Source organism: Myotis daubentonii, chromosome 7, assembly GCF_963259705.1.
Source record: "Myotis daubentonii chromosome 7, mMyoDau2.1, whole genome shotgun sequence".
Taxonomy (NCBI): domain Eukaryota; kingdom Metazoa; phylum Chordata; class Mammalia; order Chiroptera; family Vespertilionidae; genus Myotis; species Myotis daubentonii.
This window is the reverse complement of record NC_081846.1, coordinates 40,853,182-40,871,169: the sequence shown is the minus strand read 5'-3', so window position 1 is coordinate 40,871,169 and position 17,988 is coordinate 40,853,182. Positions and strand designations below refer to the sequence as shown.

Here is a 17,988-nt window from a genome sequence, read left to right as displayed (position 1 = left end):
TTTCTCTGCCGTTTGTTCTACAATCTGAGATCAGACCTTATTTTTTTTTTTTTTTTTTTTTTAAATATATTTTATTGATTTTTTTTACAGAGAGGAAGGGAGAGAGAGAGTCAGAAACATCAATGAGAGAGAAACATCGATCAGCTGCCTCCTGCACATCTCCCACTGGGGATGTGCCCGCAACCCAGGTACATGCCCTTGACCGGAATCGAACCTGGGACCCTTCAGTCCGCAGGCTGATGCTCTATCCACTGAGCCAAACCGGTTTTGGCCAGACCTTATTTTTGATCGTTAAAACTGTGCTGCAGGAGGTAAGCTAACAATAAACAATTCAAACCACCCTAACAGAAATGCTTAAGGGAAGATGAAAATCTCTTTCAAATTAGTTTCATTTTCTTTTCCATGTGCAGGACAGTTCCAACAGTTCCTGCCAAAGAATCAGTTACTATTAGAGACACAAAACAAACAAAAAACTGATAACGAGGGCAAGGGGATCAGTTACTTATCTTCTTTAACCCAAGACTTTTTGATAGTCTCTCTTCCAATTACCAAAAATGCACACATAGACAGAGGTGTTTTCAACTATAGTTGAAGGCCTCAGGTGACAGATCTAATGTCTACTTTGATTTTGAAGGCATGTTAGCATTAAAACAACAATATTAGCTCCCATCACTGTTTTTCTTATTTACTATAGGGAAACCAATTTCCATTATTTTGCATCAGACGATCTAGTCAAATGCACTCTGTATTTAACTAGGCAATAACCAGACTTCAGACATTCATTTGCTTCATTCGGTGGTAAAGTATTATGAAGCATTAACGCCATGTCACTGATGTTTGTACCTGAGGATTTGGAAGCAGAGGAGAAAAGAATCACTGCCAAAATGTGGATTGGGTTTTTTCCGATGCATTCTGAGACTGATCTCATTATTGGCTTGTTATTTTGGACTCTATCTCAGAGATTCCAGGAGCACAATTTTCTTCTGTGGAATTTGGAAGCCTTCCATGAATTACTGACGTCAACGGGAAGATATTAGTATTCCTTAGCAAATTATCAAATCCCAGTATTCTCTGTTGATGGGTATCAGGAAAGCTAATATATTATATTATTTGTCATAGGCAAAATTTGTTATTTTGTAAACAGCTTTACAGATTATCTATCTCCCTGTCTGGAATCATAATTTCATGTGTTTAATTATTCTGACTTGTGTTAGCATATCATTCCTCTTCCAACATTTATATTATAAGAAACTTGGCACTAAGGACTTTCCTTCCCAAGATTGCTTTCAACTCTTGTTTGTGTTTAGGTAGGCTCTTTACTTCCAACTATTCGATGGTGGGAAGCTGTTTAGTTCCATGAATAAAATCAGTACAGTGGACATCTATGGACCTAAATTTTATTTCTAGCATTACCTTTGACTCATTGCTGGGAATCCTCCCAGCAGTGGGGAAAAAGTCTTCTTTTTTTTCAAGAAAAGAAACAGACCAGTCTAGTGGCCACATGCATCTCTGCCAAAGATATGTAAGGCATGGTTTTCCCAGTATAACTTTGGGATGTACCTTGGGTGATGGGCAGCCATTTATATTCAGAGGGAGAGAGAGAAGAGAGAAAGACTAACTTATGGGGCTACTTAGAAGTAGGACCAAAGCTTGACATTTGAACATAAACTCCCCAATTCCTTGTTTATGTAGCCTAATACATTGCATACTGAAGCTTTGACCTAACTTTGGTTGTTGGGAGAAAATGAGAGTTAGAAACTATCATATTGATAGGATAAATAACTGCTGGATTATAAAGGATGTTTTAATCCTTCCAAAGTTTGCCATTTATTGTATTTGCTTATGAGTCTCCCTACAAAAAGCATTAAAATTAATAGGGCCCCTTGGCTTGTCTTTGGGGACTGAAGGATGGGGGTAGAGGAAGGAATGAGTCCCTCTCCCCGGCCAGTTTGCGATGGTAGCAGTATTGAAGAAAAAATAAAAGCCAACAACCAGGGCAGGAAAGGAAAGGAGCTCAGGGTGCGGAAGATACACAGGCAGCCCCAGGGCGGAGCAGACAGCTGGAGTAGCAGCAACGGACTGTCATACAGTGGAAGGATGTGAGGTCAAAGTAAGGCAGAGCCTTTCCCGGGGAGCACACGGCTTTGTTATCGGTCCTATCACTGCTGAGAATGTAGTTTAGTTATGGTGTGTATCGCCCAGCCCTCTTACCAACTGATGTGGGGGCTTAAATAATTGTGCCTAATTAAAGCGCTATTAAGCCATCAATCCAATTGAACAATACTGTGTATAGAAGTGACAAACTAAGCTTAAGGAAAACGTAATCAACTATAATAAGAATAAATTAGGTAAAGAAATAGCTAAAGAGTGGAGAAAGTTCGGGAGAGGAAAATAAATTTTTAACTTTATCATACAGATAAAGTTGAGCTTTTTTGAATAAACTCAGCTGGATACCAAGCCATGAAATGGCATTTATTTACCATTCACATGATAACATTTTAGAAAGATTATCTAGTAATTTAGAGAATTGGTGTGGGATCCAGTGAATATGTAGGGTTTTATGTGCTGGTGATTATCTGGTAAAGCTCAGAGTGACCAACAACATGGAGTGAGATGGTGAACATTTGAACACTTACTGAGTGCTTGCTGAATGCTAAGCTATGCTTTAAGCAGTTTTACATATATAATGTTGTTTATATTCACAACAAATCTATAGATAGCTATTATTATTATTTCCAGTTTACAGAAAAGGAACATGAGGCACAGAGGCCAACTAACTTGCCCAAATCACATAGCCAGTAAATGTAAAAGCTGGGGTTGGTAGCCATGCCATCTGCACCAGACTACCTCCTTTAGGACCTATGATATGTAGTGTCATTGAACTAAATGGTGGTTAGCATGCATTTGACTTAGGAGGTGTTTCTATTGTTTTCAAAATCACGATGTTTCTCCTACAAACACCTCAAGATACTTTGCATTTACTCTAATGTGCCTTAGAGTGAATTCTAGAGACAGCTTAGGTGCTAAAATAAAATTTTGTGATAAATTTTAACCTATAAGGGTTTGAAAGGCATGTATGTTATTGGGCTGAACTATTGAATACCAGTATCACAAGGATAATTCATTATTTGATATGCCAGCCAATATTAGAAAGCTACATTCAAAGAAAGATTTTGTTTTAAACTCTTACTATGTGCTAGTTACTACATTAGGCACTTTTATATTATTTCATATCAATTGAAGCTGGTCAATCATCCAGGCTCTAACTCCTAGTTAGAAGGTAGTATCATATAAAGTGTGTGTGTGTGTGCAAAGTTATATAGCAGCCCACCAGGTACCAGACTGGCACCCTGAGCCTGATATCATTTTAATTGCCTAGTAAAAACGAATATGGCCCTGGCTGTTTATGGCTCAGTAGATAGAGCGTTGGCCTGGGGACTGAAGGGTCCTGGGTTCAATTCCGGTCAAGGGCACATGCATGGGTTGTGGGCTCGATCCCCCCCAGTAGGAGGTGTGCAGGAGGCAGCCAATCAATGATTCTCTCTCATCATTGATGTTTCTCTCTCTCTCTCTCTCTCTCTCTCAAATCAATAAAAATATTTTTTAAATGAATATGATTACATATGGTTACATAATTATATATGTGGTATAAAACCTTGCAAATGTTAATTCTATTTCTCTCTTTCCTCTACAAAGATGTGTATCTTATAAGTATATGTGATCTGAGGGTAAAAACAGATGATCTGCCCTGTCTTACTTGCTATTCCTCAATGTCCTTGACATTGTCTTATACAAAGAGACTATGAATAACTTAGTTTTAATTTATCTGTTTGTCTCACTTATGCCTGATTGGAGCAATTGAAAAAAATTACATTCATAAATCTTCTTGCCAAGATAATTAATTATGCACAAAATACTCCAAGCTGCTTCTGATTTTCGTTAATGAAACAGCAGATTATGTGCAAAATAAGATGCTGCTGGAATTGGAAAAAAATGGTCAGCTACTCATCTCTTGAAGTAAAAAAAAGTGCACATTTTTACATCTGAAAAACAATGATACAGAAAGAGCATTCTGTGATCATATTTATCAGACTATCATATTTCAATTAAGATAGAAAAATATGTGGTTTTCATTTGTTTGTTTGTTTTTTCCTTTGATTGATATAAATCTTAAATTGTCATTGTTCTGGTCATTCAATTTTCTCCCAAAGTTAAATTAGCTAAGCTATTATAGTTCAAAAGCATTAAGCCATAATAACTTAGACACAGAGCAGCACTAAATGCGTCTTTTAAATGGCCCTTATGAGAGGCAATACATCAGACATTTAGACAACCACATTATTACTCATCAGTCATCTTTGCTCTAATTTTCTACTTACTTTCCCTTTTTCTTAAGTGGTTAAAATGATTGACAAAATGAGTACTTTATTCATGCAAAGTTTGACAGCTCCTATATTCCCTTAAAATAAGTACAGAACCAACAAAAAATATTTGCCCTTGGATGAAGTATGTGCCTTTGTATCAACTCAGGTTCCACAATGTTCTATCAGGTAGATCATCCAGGAATATGATTATCAGAGAAGCCAAATTACTAACAGAGTCACACCCAATTTGGTGAACCTGCTGCTATTCTTCACCATTGCATCATCAATTAAATTTCAGAATAGAGCATTCAGAAAAGCTAAAAATTAGGTAAGATAATTATGCTTGTATCTACCTGGATTTTAAATTATTTCTTTGTTCACATAATTATAACACAGTAAGCATTAATACTCGTTTATAATATTAAGAAACTAAACAGACTCTACTTCCTCAACAATAAGATAGTCTTTAAATTGTGCTAATTCAAGCAGTGAAATATTATGCTCATTAAAATTAGCTATTGTACTTTTGACACAAGAATGTGTCTATGATTTTTTCAATTTAATAAAAATAGGTAATAAGCATACAGTATGCTTAGGTTAATTCCATTAGTGTTTGCTTGCTTATTTATCCATTTCTTTAATGAATGTGTGTATGCTCCTATGACAGTGCTCATCCTATATAATAAAACCCTAATATGCAAATCAACCAAACAGCAGAACAACCGGTCACTATGATGTGCACTGACCACTAGGGGGCAGATGCTCAACACAGGAGCTGCCCCTTGGTGGTCAATGCACTCCCACAGCAGGAGCGCCACTCAGCCAGAAGCCGGGCTCACCACTGACGAGTGCAGCGGTGGTGGCAGGGGCCTCTCCCACCTCTGCAGCAGCTCTAAGGACCCCTTGGGGGTCCCAGACTGTGAAAGGGTGCAGGCCGGGCTGAGGGACCCCTCTACCCCCCCAGTGCACGAATGTCGTTCACCAGGCCTCTAGTACTGTATAAAGGTCTAAAAGGTGGCAGTATGTCAAATGCTCATAGCAGTTACCTATATGGAAGTGATCTCACTTACATTTTAAACAAATGGACATTAAGTCACAAGCAGAAAAAATATATCTTTCTGTTTTGAACTATTCATTGAGTACCCATTGAACAAGTATGGCTAAGATTACAAAAGTGACTTTTATTTGATCCATCAAACTCAAAATAAATAACAAATTACCCTTCAATGCAAGACCAGTCTTGACCAGCTTGGTGGTAGATGGAGATACAAGGGGGAGGAGAGTGATATGTGTTGGGCTTTCACTATCCTTTTCAGGCATGCTGCCCTAAATTACTAATTATAATATAGCAGTTAATATGAGCGAAGTAACATTCTAACTACTTGACAGAGAATAACTTACTTGATAATCTTAACAACACTTTGAGGAAAATACTACTATAGCTACATTTTACAGAAAACTGAGCCTCTGGGAATTTAAATAATTGCTCAGTTACTCATCTGGTAAGTGACAGAACCAGGATTTGAACCCAGCCAATAGTCTGGCCCCAGGATCTGGGTTCTCATCAGCCCACAGAGACGGCAGTTACCTTTACTGATGATTCCAACTGCTGTCACTGGTATTAGCAAGAGAAAAATGTAACATGGGCGTTTTAAGATTAAGAAACTAAATTTTATACTTAAAGAAATGAATAATTTATTTATTGACCAATTTTATTAAAATTTAATATTTATCCTTATCATTATTGTTGAATTGATTTTGGCTCAAGATTGTCAGGAATGGAGTCCAAATGAAAGCCCAGTTCTTTTAACCACAAGTTCATTCTGAAAGCTTTAATATACCTACAGCAGCCTCTGACAATGAGACAATAGGAAGAGGCCTTGGCCCAGGAAAGGAAGGACAAGAAAACTTGTCCTGAGGCTGTTGTAATCCTTGATATTTACACAAATGAATTAAAAACTTACATCCAGACAAAAATTTGCACATGGATTCCTGTAGCAGTTTTATCCCTAACTGCCCAAACTTGGAAGCTACCAAGATGTCCTTCAGTAGGTGACAGGATAAATAAACTATGGCACATTCACACAGTGGGATAGTATTCAATGCTAAAAAGAAATAAGCAATCAAGCCATGCAAAAGCATGAAGGAATCTTAAGTGCATATTTCTAAGCAAATAACCCAATCTGAAAATGCTACACGTTAGATTATTTGAATTATATGACATTCTGGAAAACACAAAACTATGGAGTTAGTAAAACCATCAGTAGTTGCCAAGGATTAGGGGGAGAGAGGGATGACTAGGCAGAGCACAGAGGATTCTCAGGGCAGTGAAATTATTTTGCATACTACAATGGTAGATATATGTCATTACACATTTTTCAAATTCACAGAATGTACAGAGATGAGCAAAAGTAGGATTATAATTATTCGTATAGAAACTAATATAATAATAAATAATACTACAAAAATAAACACTGTGTTTCACATACTCACAACTATAAACCTACTTTTGCCCACAAAGAGCGGACCCTAATGTGAACTATGGGCTTTGGGTGACGATGCGTCAGTGTAGGTTCATCGATTATAGCAAATGTACCACTCTAGTGCAGAATGTTGATAATGAGGGAGATTGTGCATGTGTGGAGACAGGGGGTACGCTGTGCCTAAAGTCTGGGTAATGTGTTCTAATAAGCCTGCAAACTCATCATCCTCCAACCCCAAAGCCCTCTAACCACTGAGCATCCAGCCATAGACGAAGGTCATATTTCTTAATCGGTACCAGACCATTCTTCTAAGAACAATATTTCCATTTTGCACTGATAGACTTTTTCACTGACATTAATAGCAATCTAGAACAATTTAACACTATCATGCCCCTCCCCAACTTTGAAGAAAATTGCAGTTAACATTTCAGAATTTCAAAGAAATGTATCTAAAAGTAGTGACCTGGAAGGAAGGAAGAAAGAGAATCCAACAATAGTCATTTCAAAACTGCCCAGTGGTACTCTCCCATTTATGAAATCAATATTTTAAAGAGAGGAAATAAAGATATTTGTTGTTATATTACCTGCTTGGAAAAAAACAACATAGTAGTTTGGACCAAAGATCAAATAATTTAACCATGACAACTGAGAAACTGTCCCAGGAATAGCTAGTCCACATAACAACCAAACTTCATTAGCTGAGGGAAGACATCATCAGTGCCCGCTTTGGATTACCTGATTTTCTTGTTGGTCCCACTGACATATCTGCAGAACCTGACTCAATTCCTGCCGCTGTTGCTTCAGGTACTTGTCTAGTTGCCGTCTCCTGTCTTGTAGAAGTTCAAGAAGACTGTCGATCTTCAGGCAGCTACTACGAGCTCCCTGAATCAACTCAGGATTTACATTAGGTCCATCACACTTGAATTTTTCTATGAAGTCAGTGAGTTGTTGACTTTTGTTTAAAAGTGCTAGAGATCTTTCTAAGAGTTCTAGAAGAAAGTTAGAAAGAAAACAGAACAATGATATGAGCAAGCTTTTAGATAGTAATATTTTTGACTCCTCATATAATTTAAAATATATATAACCTTTATACTCAAATAAGGAATTCAAATGTATAAACATAAAATGCCTAATATACAAATAGACCGAACGGCGGAACAACCAAACAACCGAAAAACCGAACAACCAGTCGCTATGACGTGCGTTGACCACCTGGAGGCACACACAGAACATGACAGGCGGCCATGGCAGGAAGGTGGAGCAGGTGAGCGGGGGTGCCAGACCAAGGTGGGGTGCTGGTCGTTGTCATCGAGGTGAGCCTGAATATTCTTTGCTCCAGCGCACCATGGTCCCACCTGGCACTTGCACCTGCTGCTGGCGCTGGCCCTGCTCGCACCCACTGCCGACACCGGAGCCACCACTTGCACCCGCTGCCGGCACCCAGCGCCAGTACTGATTGCTCAGCGCCATCAGTGGGTGTGAGCAGTGGCTGCCTGCTCTGATCGCCCCTGAGGGCTTCTCCACCTCCCCCTGTTCCTGAAGGGTGATCAGGGCAGCAGCCACTGTTTGCACCCGCTGATGTTTGCACCCACTGCTGGCACCAGGCCCCAATCACTTCACACTGTTCCCAATCACTCTGTACCATCAGTGGTGCAAGCGATAGGGGACTGGAGGCCACGGCAGGAGGAGCTGGGTGGGGGCGCGGAGGATGGGCCAAGACCCACCCCTGTGCTCACTGCAGCCTCAGGGCCCACAGTTCCTTACAAGGTGCACGAATTTTTGCACCAGGACCCTAGTCTGCCAGAACAGGTTCTTCTGTGGAAGGAAAAGAAACAACTGCAGAAACAAAGTGAAGACAGTTTACAGAGAATGTGCCCACTGAACAGAAGGGTTTTAGTTTGTGTAACCTGAACATAATAACCAATATAATTAATTATAATGCAATATATATTACACACACACACACACACACACACACACACACACGCACACACACACACACACACACACACACACAAAGCAAGGGCAGGTGGCAGGGTTTCCATAGGATATTTCTTTTCTTTCTTTCCATAACTAGCTCTTACACACTAGACTTTTCAAATGAGAAAGGAAAGTAGGTGCTTGCATACTGACAGTGGAATAAACCAACCTGCTCTGGTCCCTACAAAATAAATATAATTAGCCAAAATTTCCATTTGCAATCTTTTTCTGGTTTCTGTTTCAACTCCTGTCAAAATAGTATAACCACTACCACAGTACCACCGGGAATGAAGCCTCCTGGGCCCAAATTAACTTGTAAAATGTACCCAGGCTAAAATTGGTCTGTTACTGCTACCAAGATGATCATTAAAGTGGGTAAATTGTTCCCTCTGTCAGTTCCTTCAATTCTTCCTCTGTCAGTTTCTGACATTTTACGTTTATGCTGTTTGTTTTTCTGACTATTTATTCCTTCAGTTGATCATACAAAGTGCTGCATTTTTTCTCAGGCTACACTATCTATTCTAGATATACCATGACCTTCAGGAAATACAAAATCTCTATAGTGCATTTATTTTAAAGATTGTATTTTTTTTTGCATTTACAAAACCTTATTTTCTAACATAATACCTTGTAATGTGAGGCTCTAAGATACTTAATAAATTTCAATTGTTTGTTTTGATTGTCATACTAAAAAAAGTAACATTAGGAGAGAACCAAGATGGCGGCATAGGTTAACGCTGGAGTTTGCTGCTTTGAACAACTACTTCAAAAGTGAAACCAAAAAACGGAAGGGACATCACCCAGAACCACAGGAACGCTGGCTGAGTGGAAGTCCTACAACTAGGAGGAAAGAGAAACGCATACGGACACTCAGAGGAGGCGCAGTGCTGAAGTCAAATTCTGAGGTGCGGAGTGCGAGGAGCGGGCTGGCGGCGGAGGGCGCGGTTGCTGTTTTCAATCGGGAGGGAGTCGCAGACTCTGAGCACCAGATCCGGGCGAGTCTTTAGGGACCCAGACTCAAACGGCAGAAGCAGGACTGTCTGGCTTCGGTCAGAGCGAGTGCAGCTTTCTCTCCCAGCTTTGCAGCGGGTGCTGGGACTCAGAGAGGCAGAGCCCCTTGGGACAGGACTGAGAGCCGCCATAACTGCTCTCTCCGGCCCACCCTGTTGATCCTGTGCGACCCGCCCCGCCCAAGCCCTGCACAGAGGCATTTGCCGGATAGCCTCAGGCAAAGGTATTTGCCGGATAGCCTCAGGCAAAGGCTAGATTAGCACCTCCCTAGAGGACAGAAGTTCTCTCACTGCTGACCCAGCTGATTCTCATAGCCACTTGGCCTGGAGGTCAAACCCTCCCTGGAATTAGCTACAACAATCAAGATTTATCTATAAGACTGCGAACAAAGACCACTAGGGGGTGCACCAAGGAAGCATAACAAAATGCGGAGACAAAGAAACAGGACAAAATTGTCAATGGAAGAAATAGAGTTCAGAACCACACTTTTAAGGTCTCTCAAGAACTGTTTAGAAGCTGCCGATAAACTTAATGAGATCTACACGAAAACTAATAAGACCCTCGATCTTATATTGGGGAACCAACTAGAAATTAAGCACACACAGACTGAAATAACGAATATTATACAGACGCCCGACAGCAGACCAGAGGAGCGCAAGAATCAAGTCAATGATTTGAAATGCGAGGAAGCAAAAAACATCCAACCGGAAAAGCAAAATGAAAAAAGAATCCAAAAATGCGAGGATAGTGTAAGGAGCCTCTGGGACAGCTTCAAGCGTACCAACATCAGAATTATAGGGGTGCCAGAAGATGAGAGAGAGCAAGATATTGAAAACCTATTTGAAGAAATAATGACAAACAATCAGCAAAGATACAGCAATCCTAAATGACTCACTAGATCAGATGGACTTAATAGACATCTTCAGAACACTTCACCCCAAAGCCAGGGAATATACGTTCTTCTCAGGTGCTCATGGTACATCTTCAAAAATAGACCACATATTGGGTCACAAGCAAAGTATCCCCAAATTCAAGAAGATTGAAATCATAAAAAGCGTCTTCGCAGACCACGATGGCATAATACTAGAAATAAACTACAATAAAAACAACCCAAAATACTCAAACACCTGGAAGCTGAATAGCATGTTATTAAATATTGATTGGGTTACCAATGAGATCAAAGAAGAAATTAAAAACATCCTGGAAACTAATGACAATGAAAACACAACAATCCAAAACCTATGGGACACAATGAAAGCAGTCCTGAGAGGGAAGTTTATAGCTCTACAGGCCTATCTCAAAAAACAAGAAAAAATGGTAGTAAATCATCTAACTCTACAACTCAAAGAATTAGAAAGAGAGCAACAAGAAAACCCCAGAGTGAGCAGAAGGAAGGAGATAATAAAGATTAGAGCAGAAATAAATGACATAGAGACCAAAAAAACAATACAGAAAATCAATGAAACCAAGAGCTGGTTCTTTGAAAGGATAAACAAGATTGACAAACCTCTAGCCAGACTCACCAAGAAGCAGAGAGAGAGGACCCAAATAAATAAAATCAGAAACGATAGAGGCGAAATAACAACAGACCCCACAGAAATACAAATGATTGTTAAAAAATACTATGGACAGCTCTACTCCAACAAACTAGACAACATGGAGGAAATGGACAAATTCCTAGAAAAATACAACATTCCAAAACTCAATCAGGAAGAATCTAAAAATCTCAACAGGCCAATAACTATGGAAGAAATTGAAGCAGTCATCAAAAAGCTTCCATCAAACAAAAGCCCAGGACCAGACGGCTTCACAGGGGAGTTTTACCAAACATTCAAGGAAGAACTAAAACCTATCCTCCTCAGACTACTACAAAAAATTCAAGAGGAAGGAACACTTCCAAGCTCATTCTATGAAGCCAGCATCACCCTAATACCAAAACCAGGTAAAGACAACACAATGAAAGAGAATTACAGGCCAATATCCCTCATGAACATAGATGCCAAAATCCTCAACAAAATCTTAGCAAATCGGATCCAGCAGTACATCAGAAAGATCATACACCATGACCAAGTAGGATTTATCCCAGGGATGCAAGGATGGTACAATATCCGCAAATCAATAAACGTGATACATCACATAAACAAATTGAAAGAAAAAAACCACATGGTCATATCAATTGATGCAGAAAAAGCATTTGACAAAATTCAACACCCATTTTTGATAAAAACTCTCAGCAAGGTGGGAGTAGAAGGATCATACCTCAACATAATAAAAGCCATATATGACAGGCCCACAGCCAACATCATACTCAATGGACAAAAACTAACACCATTTCCCCTAAGAACAGGAACAAGACAGGGATGCCCCCTCTCACCACTCCTGTTCAACATAGTACTGGAAGTGTTAGCCATTGCAATTCGGCAAGAAGAAGAAATAAAAGGCATCCAAATTGGAAAAGAGGAAGTAAAACTGTCCTTATTTGCAGACGACATGATATTATACATACAAAACCCTAGAGATTCCATCAAAAAGCTACTAGACTTAATACATGAATTTGGCAATGTAGCAGGATACAAAATTAACCCCAAGAAATCTGAGGCATTTCTATACACCAATAGTGAACTTTCAGAAAGAGAGATTATAAAAACAATCCCGTTTACCATTGCACCAAAAAAATTAAGCTACCTAGGAATAAACTTAACTAAAGAGGTAAAAGACCTCTACTCAGAAAACTACAGGACGTTGAAAAAAGATATAGAGGAAGACATAAACAGATGGAAGAACATACCGTGTTCATGGATTGGTAGAATCAACATCATTAAAATGTCCATACTACCCAAAGCAATCTATAAATTCAACGCACTTCCCATTAAAATACCAACGGCATACTTCAGAGATCTAGAACGAACTCTCCAAAAATTCATCTGGAATAAAAAAAGACCCCGAATAGCTGCAGCAATCCTGAAAAAGAACAAAGTAGGTGGGATCTCAATACCAGATATCAAGTTGTATTACAAAGCCACTGTTCTCAAAACTGCCTGGTACTGGCACAAGAATAGGCATATAGATCAATGGAATAGAATAGAGACCCCAGAAATCGGCCCGAACCAATATGCTCAATTAATATTTGACAAAGGAGGCAAGAACATACAATGGAGCCAAGATAGTCTCTTCAATAAATGGTGCTGGGAAAATTGGACAGATATATGCAAGAAAATGAAACTAGACCACCAACTTACACCATACACAAAAATAAACTCAAAATGGATACAGGACTTAAATGTACGATGGGAAACCATAAAAATTCTAGAAGAATCCAAAGGCAACAAAATCTCAGACATATGCCGAAGCAATTTCTTCACTGATACAGCTCCTAGGGCACTTGAAACTAAAGAAAAAATGAACAAATGGGACTACATCAAAATAAAAAGCTTCTGCACAGCAAAAGAAACCATCAACAAAACAACGAGAAAACCCACTGTGTGGGAAAACATATTTGCCAATGACATATCTGATAAGGGCCTAATCTCCAAAATTTATAGGGAACTCATACAACTTAACAAAAGAAAGATAAACAATCCAATAAAAAACTGGGCAAAGGACCTAAATAGACACCTTTCAAAAGAGGACATCCAGAAAGCCAAGAGACATATGAAAACATGCTCAAAGTCACTAATCATCCGAGAGATGCAAATCAAAACAGCAATGAGGTACCATCTCACACCTGTCAGACTGGCTATCATCAACAAATCAACAAACGACAAGTGCTGGAGAGGATGTGGAGAAAAAGGAACACTTGTGCACTGCTGGTGGGAATGCAGACTGGTGCAGCCACTATGGAAGACAGTATGGAGTTTCCTTAAAAAACTGAAAATGGAACTCCCATTTGACCCTGTGATCCCACTTCTAGGAATATATCCCAAGAAACCAGAAACACCAATCAGAAAGGATATATGCACCCCTATGTTCATAGCAGCACAATTCACCATAGCTAAGATCTGGAAACAGCCTAAGTGCCCATCAGTAGATGAATGGATTAGAAAACTGTGGTACATCTACACGATGGAATACTATGCTGCTGTAAAAAGGAAGGAACTCTTACCATTTGCAACGTCATGGATGGAACTGGAGAGCATTATGCTAAGTGAAATAAGCCAGGCAATGAAGGAAAAATACCACATGATCTCACTCATTCATGGACAATAGAGACCATTATAAACTTTTGAACAATAATAGATACAGAGGCAGAGCTGCCTCAAACAGATTGTCAAACTGCAGCGGGAAGGCCGGGGAGGGTTGGGGGGCAGGAGGTAGGGGGGTAAGAGATCAACTAAAGGACTTGTATGCATGCATATAAGCATAACCAATGGACATAAGACACTGGGTGATAGGGGAGGCTAGGGGACTGTCTAGGGCGGGGGGATAAAATGGATACATACGTAATACCCTTTGTAATACTTTAAGCAATAAAAATAAATAAATAAATAAATAAATAAATAAAAACAAAAAAAGAAAGAAAGAAAGAAAGAAAAAAAGTAACATTAAAGTATATTTGCCATAATTATTAAGTATAAATAGCAAATTCAAGATAGATAAATGGGGAACGTACACAAGTTAAGTGAATTTATAGCTTTATACTCATCTTCCCAAATGAATATTTTCTAAAACATATCAAGGTCACAGTCTTAGCATTGAGGTCATGGGTGATGTTTCTTCCTAATACCTTTTTAAATATTCCAAATATTTCTCCGTGGAGTTGTGTTTCTTAAACTCATCCAATGAGCATTTTCAAATATATACAAAAGTAAAGAGAATAGTATAATGAACCTATACCTGAAAAATTTAAGATATATAAAAAAATCTCAGATAAGAAAGTAATATGATTGTTCCTTTGAGGAAGCTTCTTCAGAATTATGTTTATTTTAAGAAGGCAGTTGGAAAACTAAAGCGTGCATCATTTGCAAGCCACCTAGTCTGTGGTATTTTGTTATAACAGTCTGAACAGACTAAGTTAGATATGAAGTCCCTAACTTAAAATCAGAATTTTGTCCTTAAATATGCATTTTAACTCAGCTAATCTTAATCATATCCCACTGAATTAGCTGTTTGGCAAATCTCATCTACCCCCATTATATGAAGCCACCACTGAGCATATGATTTGGGAGCCTAGTCAGAGTCCCCTGTAATCCTTATGCTTCAGTTATTATACAGAGGAACACACAAATGCCACGAGAAACATGTCATCAGGGTGGAAGAATATTTTTTCATCACAAAAATAAACTACGTTCCCTGTCCTCAGCATGCATTTTCATCCATCTCTTCAGGTTAAGAGGAGGCCAGTGGACACCTGCAGACTGTATCAGCGAAAGGCAGGAGACGGGTCCTGCTGTCAGCCGGATGCCAGGGCACTGCAGTCCAAGGCCTGCATGCCAAGCTCCCTGTGCCACAGACCCAGGTGCCTCTGAAGGAGCCAACAACAACAACAAAACAGCATTAAAGCTACTCTCCCCTTCCAGCTCCAACCCAGCGTAATTATGGAAAATCCCACTTCCTCCACCCCTCTGGATTGCCTGAGTACTGAACCTCCTCAGCAAAAGCACCCATCACTGTCCGGTTTCCAGAGGTCAGATTGCTATGTGATGATCATGTTGGTCGCATGAAGACTGAATGGAGACCACAGACTGAATCTCAGTGACCTGGACTCAGACTCACTTTCCAGTATCCGAAGAGGAATTGTTTGTGATTCTGTCGGCCCCCTTTGGACCCAGTGAGATTGCTGTTTCTGTACAACAAAAGTGAGCAGGCTGCTGCTTTAGGGATGTTCTTTTTGATGCTGTTTATAATCCCTACTAGTGATAGGTCCTAATGAACAATAATCAGTTAAAATTACATGTCTATGTGTGGTAGCATCTCATCAAAATTTACACAGGAAAGACTGAGTTGTTTAATTTTTGAGTTTTAGAAAAGTAATGATCTAGTATCTGGAGTCCCTTTGGCGGGTGATAGAAACAAAAAATCTATTTGTGGCTTTAAAAATACCTTTTGTCCCTGTCCAGCATGATCAAGCTGGTCAAGCTAGAAGCTGAGTTAGAATTGTGACAAATGAGTTCAGGAAACCATCCACTCGCACGCCGTCCTATTTGGCAGCAATAATTAGAAAAACGCATTAGGAAGGAAAGAAGTGTTGTTCCTCTCTAACCTGCTTCTACAGAAAGATGCCAGTAAACAGCTACTGTTCCACAAATGGCTTCCATACTAGAATTCTGTCCACCCTAAATTCTGGTAGAAAAGGGCCAGCACACAAATTGTTGGTTAACCATTAGACTATAGTTGTTCAGAGGGAATTGAAAGTCTGTTTTATTAAATTGTTTTAATCTGGGAAATTTTCACTACTCTTCTTTTTCCTGTTTTTATTGCAACAGTAAAAGAGGGATTTTCCTTATTCAGAGCTGTTATTTAAAGTTGACCTCAATTTACTGTCCCTGAGAAGAAACATGTACTGAATTCAACCATTTATTTGACCAAGAAATATTTCTTGAGGATCCACCAGGTACCATCACCTTGCCAGAAGCTGAGGATACACAGATGAACCCAGTAAAAATGGCCCCTGTCCTCAGGAACCACATCCAGAAGACTGAGAACTCCCAGAGTTAGCAGGATCCTTCAGAGGCTGGCCCTCTACCATCTCCTTAGAACCATTTACAACTACTTCTTTCTTGCAGAAGATGATCAAGAAAAGAGCTTTCATTTACCTTTCTTGGAATGAGCTGAGTATACATAAACAGATAAATTAAAAATATATTGTCCTGTCCAGCCAGTGTGGCTCAGTGATTGAGCATCGACCTATGAACCAGGAAGTCATGATTCCATTCCCAGTCAGGGCACATGCCTGGGTTGCAGGCTCGATCCCCTATAGGGGGCGTGCAGGAGGCAGCCATTCAATGATTCTCTTTCATCATTGATGTTTCTCTCTCTCTCTCCCTCTCCTTTCCTTTCTGAAATCAATAAAAATATGTCCGACATGAGCATCCTCACATTAACATCTCTATTTTAAAAGCTCATGTGAGGAACAAACATAAACCTTGCCTTTGGTGTGATGTTCATGAAGCTGAAGAAGTGACCTTAAGGACTCGGCAGTCTCGAACTCCTGGGTGTTCTGGAGGAACTCTTCAGCTTGGTCAATTTTAATAGCAAACTGCAACAGAAACACAGGGGAAAGACATTTGAAAAGCCAAAAATCAATATGCCACTTTAATTATATGAGTTAATGGCCTGGATGACTCTGTATGTGTTTGTGTGAGGATGTGTGTTTATGAGGCACGTGCTGGCTTAGGGTGCTTGTGTGAGAGTGTGCATTCACATGTAGTCAACTTACAAAATACCAAGGCAAGAACTTGTTTCTCATTCTTTTGCATTCCTCTTATACCTGGAAATATACCATGTATGCTGAAATAAGCCAACTTGCTTACTCTTCAGATGTATGTTAAAATTTTCAACTAAAAGTTTTGTGTCCTATGTAATGAATATAGCCACTTTTAATATTATAAGGCACTTTGTACATGAATCACCACAAAGTTTGCTAGGAGAAACCAACAGAAGTTTGGCTAACCAGTGGTGACATAATTATAAGTAAATTTAACCTAAGAAGCCATTTAGAAGGAAGGTTGCAAAAACAGTTTTTTCCTCTATAATTAGACCTAGAACTGAAAAAAGCAAGTTTCAAAATAATACATAGTCTAATCCTATTTCTAAACTTGATCTTAGCCAAAAGGCCAAGAAGCAATGTCTAATCCTGTTTTATACAAAGCAAACTATATATATATATATATGTCTGTATATATTTGTACACAAAGTGGTCTGAGAAGATATACACCAAATGGTTCCATTTATGAGAAGGAATGGGATTAGGTATGGGTTAAGGAACATAAAAGTTTAGTTTTTACATCTATAATTTGTAATTTTGTTTGAAATTTTATAAATAATTTTATGCATTATTTATATAAATAAAATAAGATTTGATGCAGCAAGGATGAAAATTTTCTCCTCCATTTCAAAAAATAATGAATAGCAATTTGACACCCTAAATGGTGAGGAATATGACTGATCTCTTCTTCTGTGTTTCTCCATGGAGGAAAGAGAAAGGGCAGATG

The 17,988-nt window shown here is 39.1% G+C and overlaps 1 protein-coding gene and 1 pseudogene across 1 annotated transcript in view; both read right to left on the bottom strand.

Moving 5' to 3' along the window:
- Positions 1 to 17,988, bottom strand: part of CCDC141 (coiled-coil domain containing 141) — a 172,738-nt gene that overhangs the window by 117,825 nt on the left and 36,925 nt on the right. Inside the window, exons 4-5 of the mRNA XM_059703945.1 lie at positions 16,925 to 17,033; positions 7,583 to 7,836 (exon numbers count right to left, since the gene is read on the bottom strand). Coding sequence (XP_059559928.1) covers positions 7,583 to 7,836; positions 16,925 to 17,033 — 363 coding nt within the window. The remainder of the gene's footprint in view (positions 1 to 7,582; positions 7,837 to 16,924; positions 17,034 to 17,988) is intronic.
- Positions 17,468 to 17,622, bottom strand: LOC132239016 (U2 spliceosomal RNA; annotated as a pseudogene).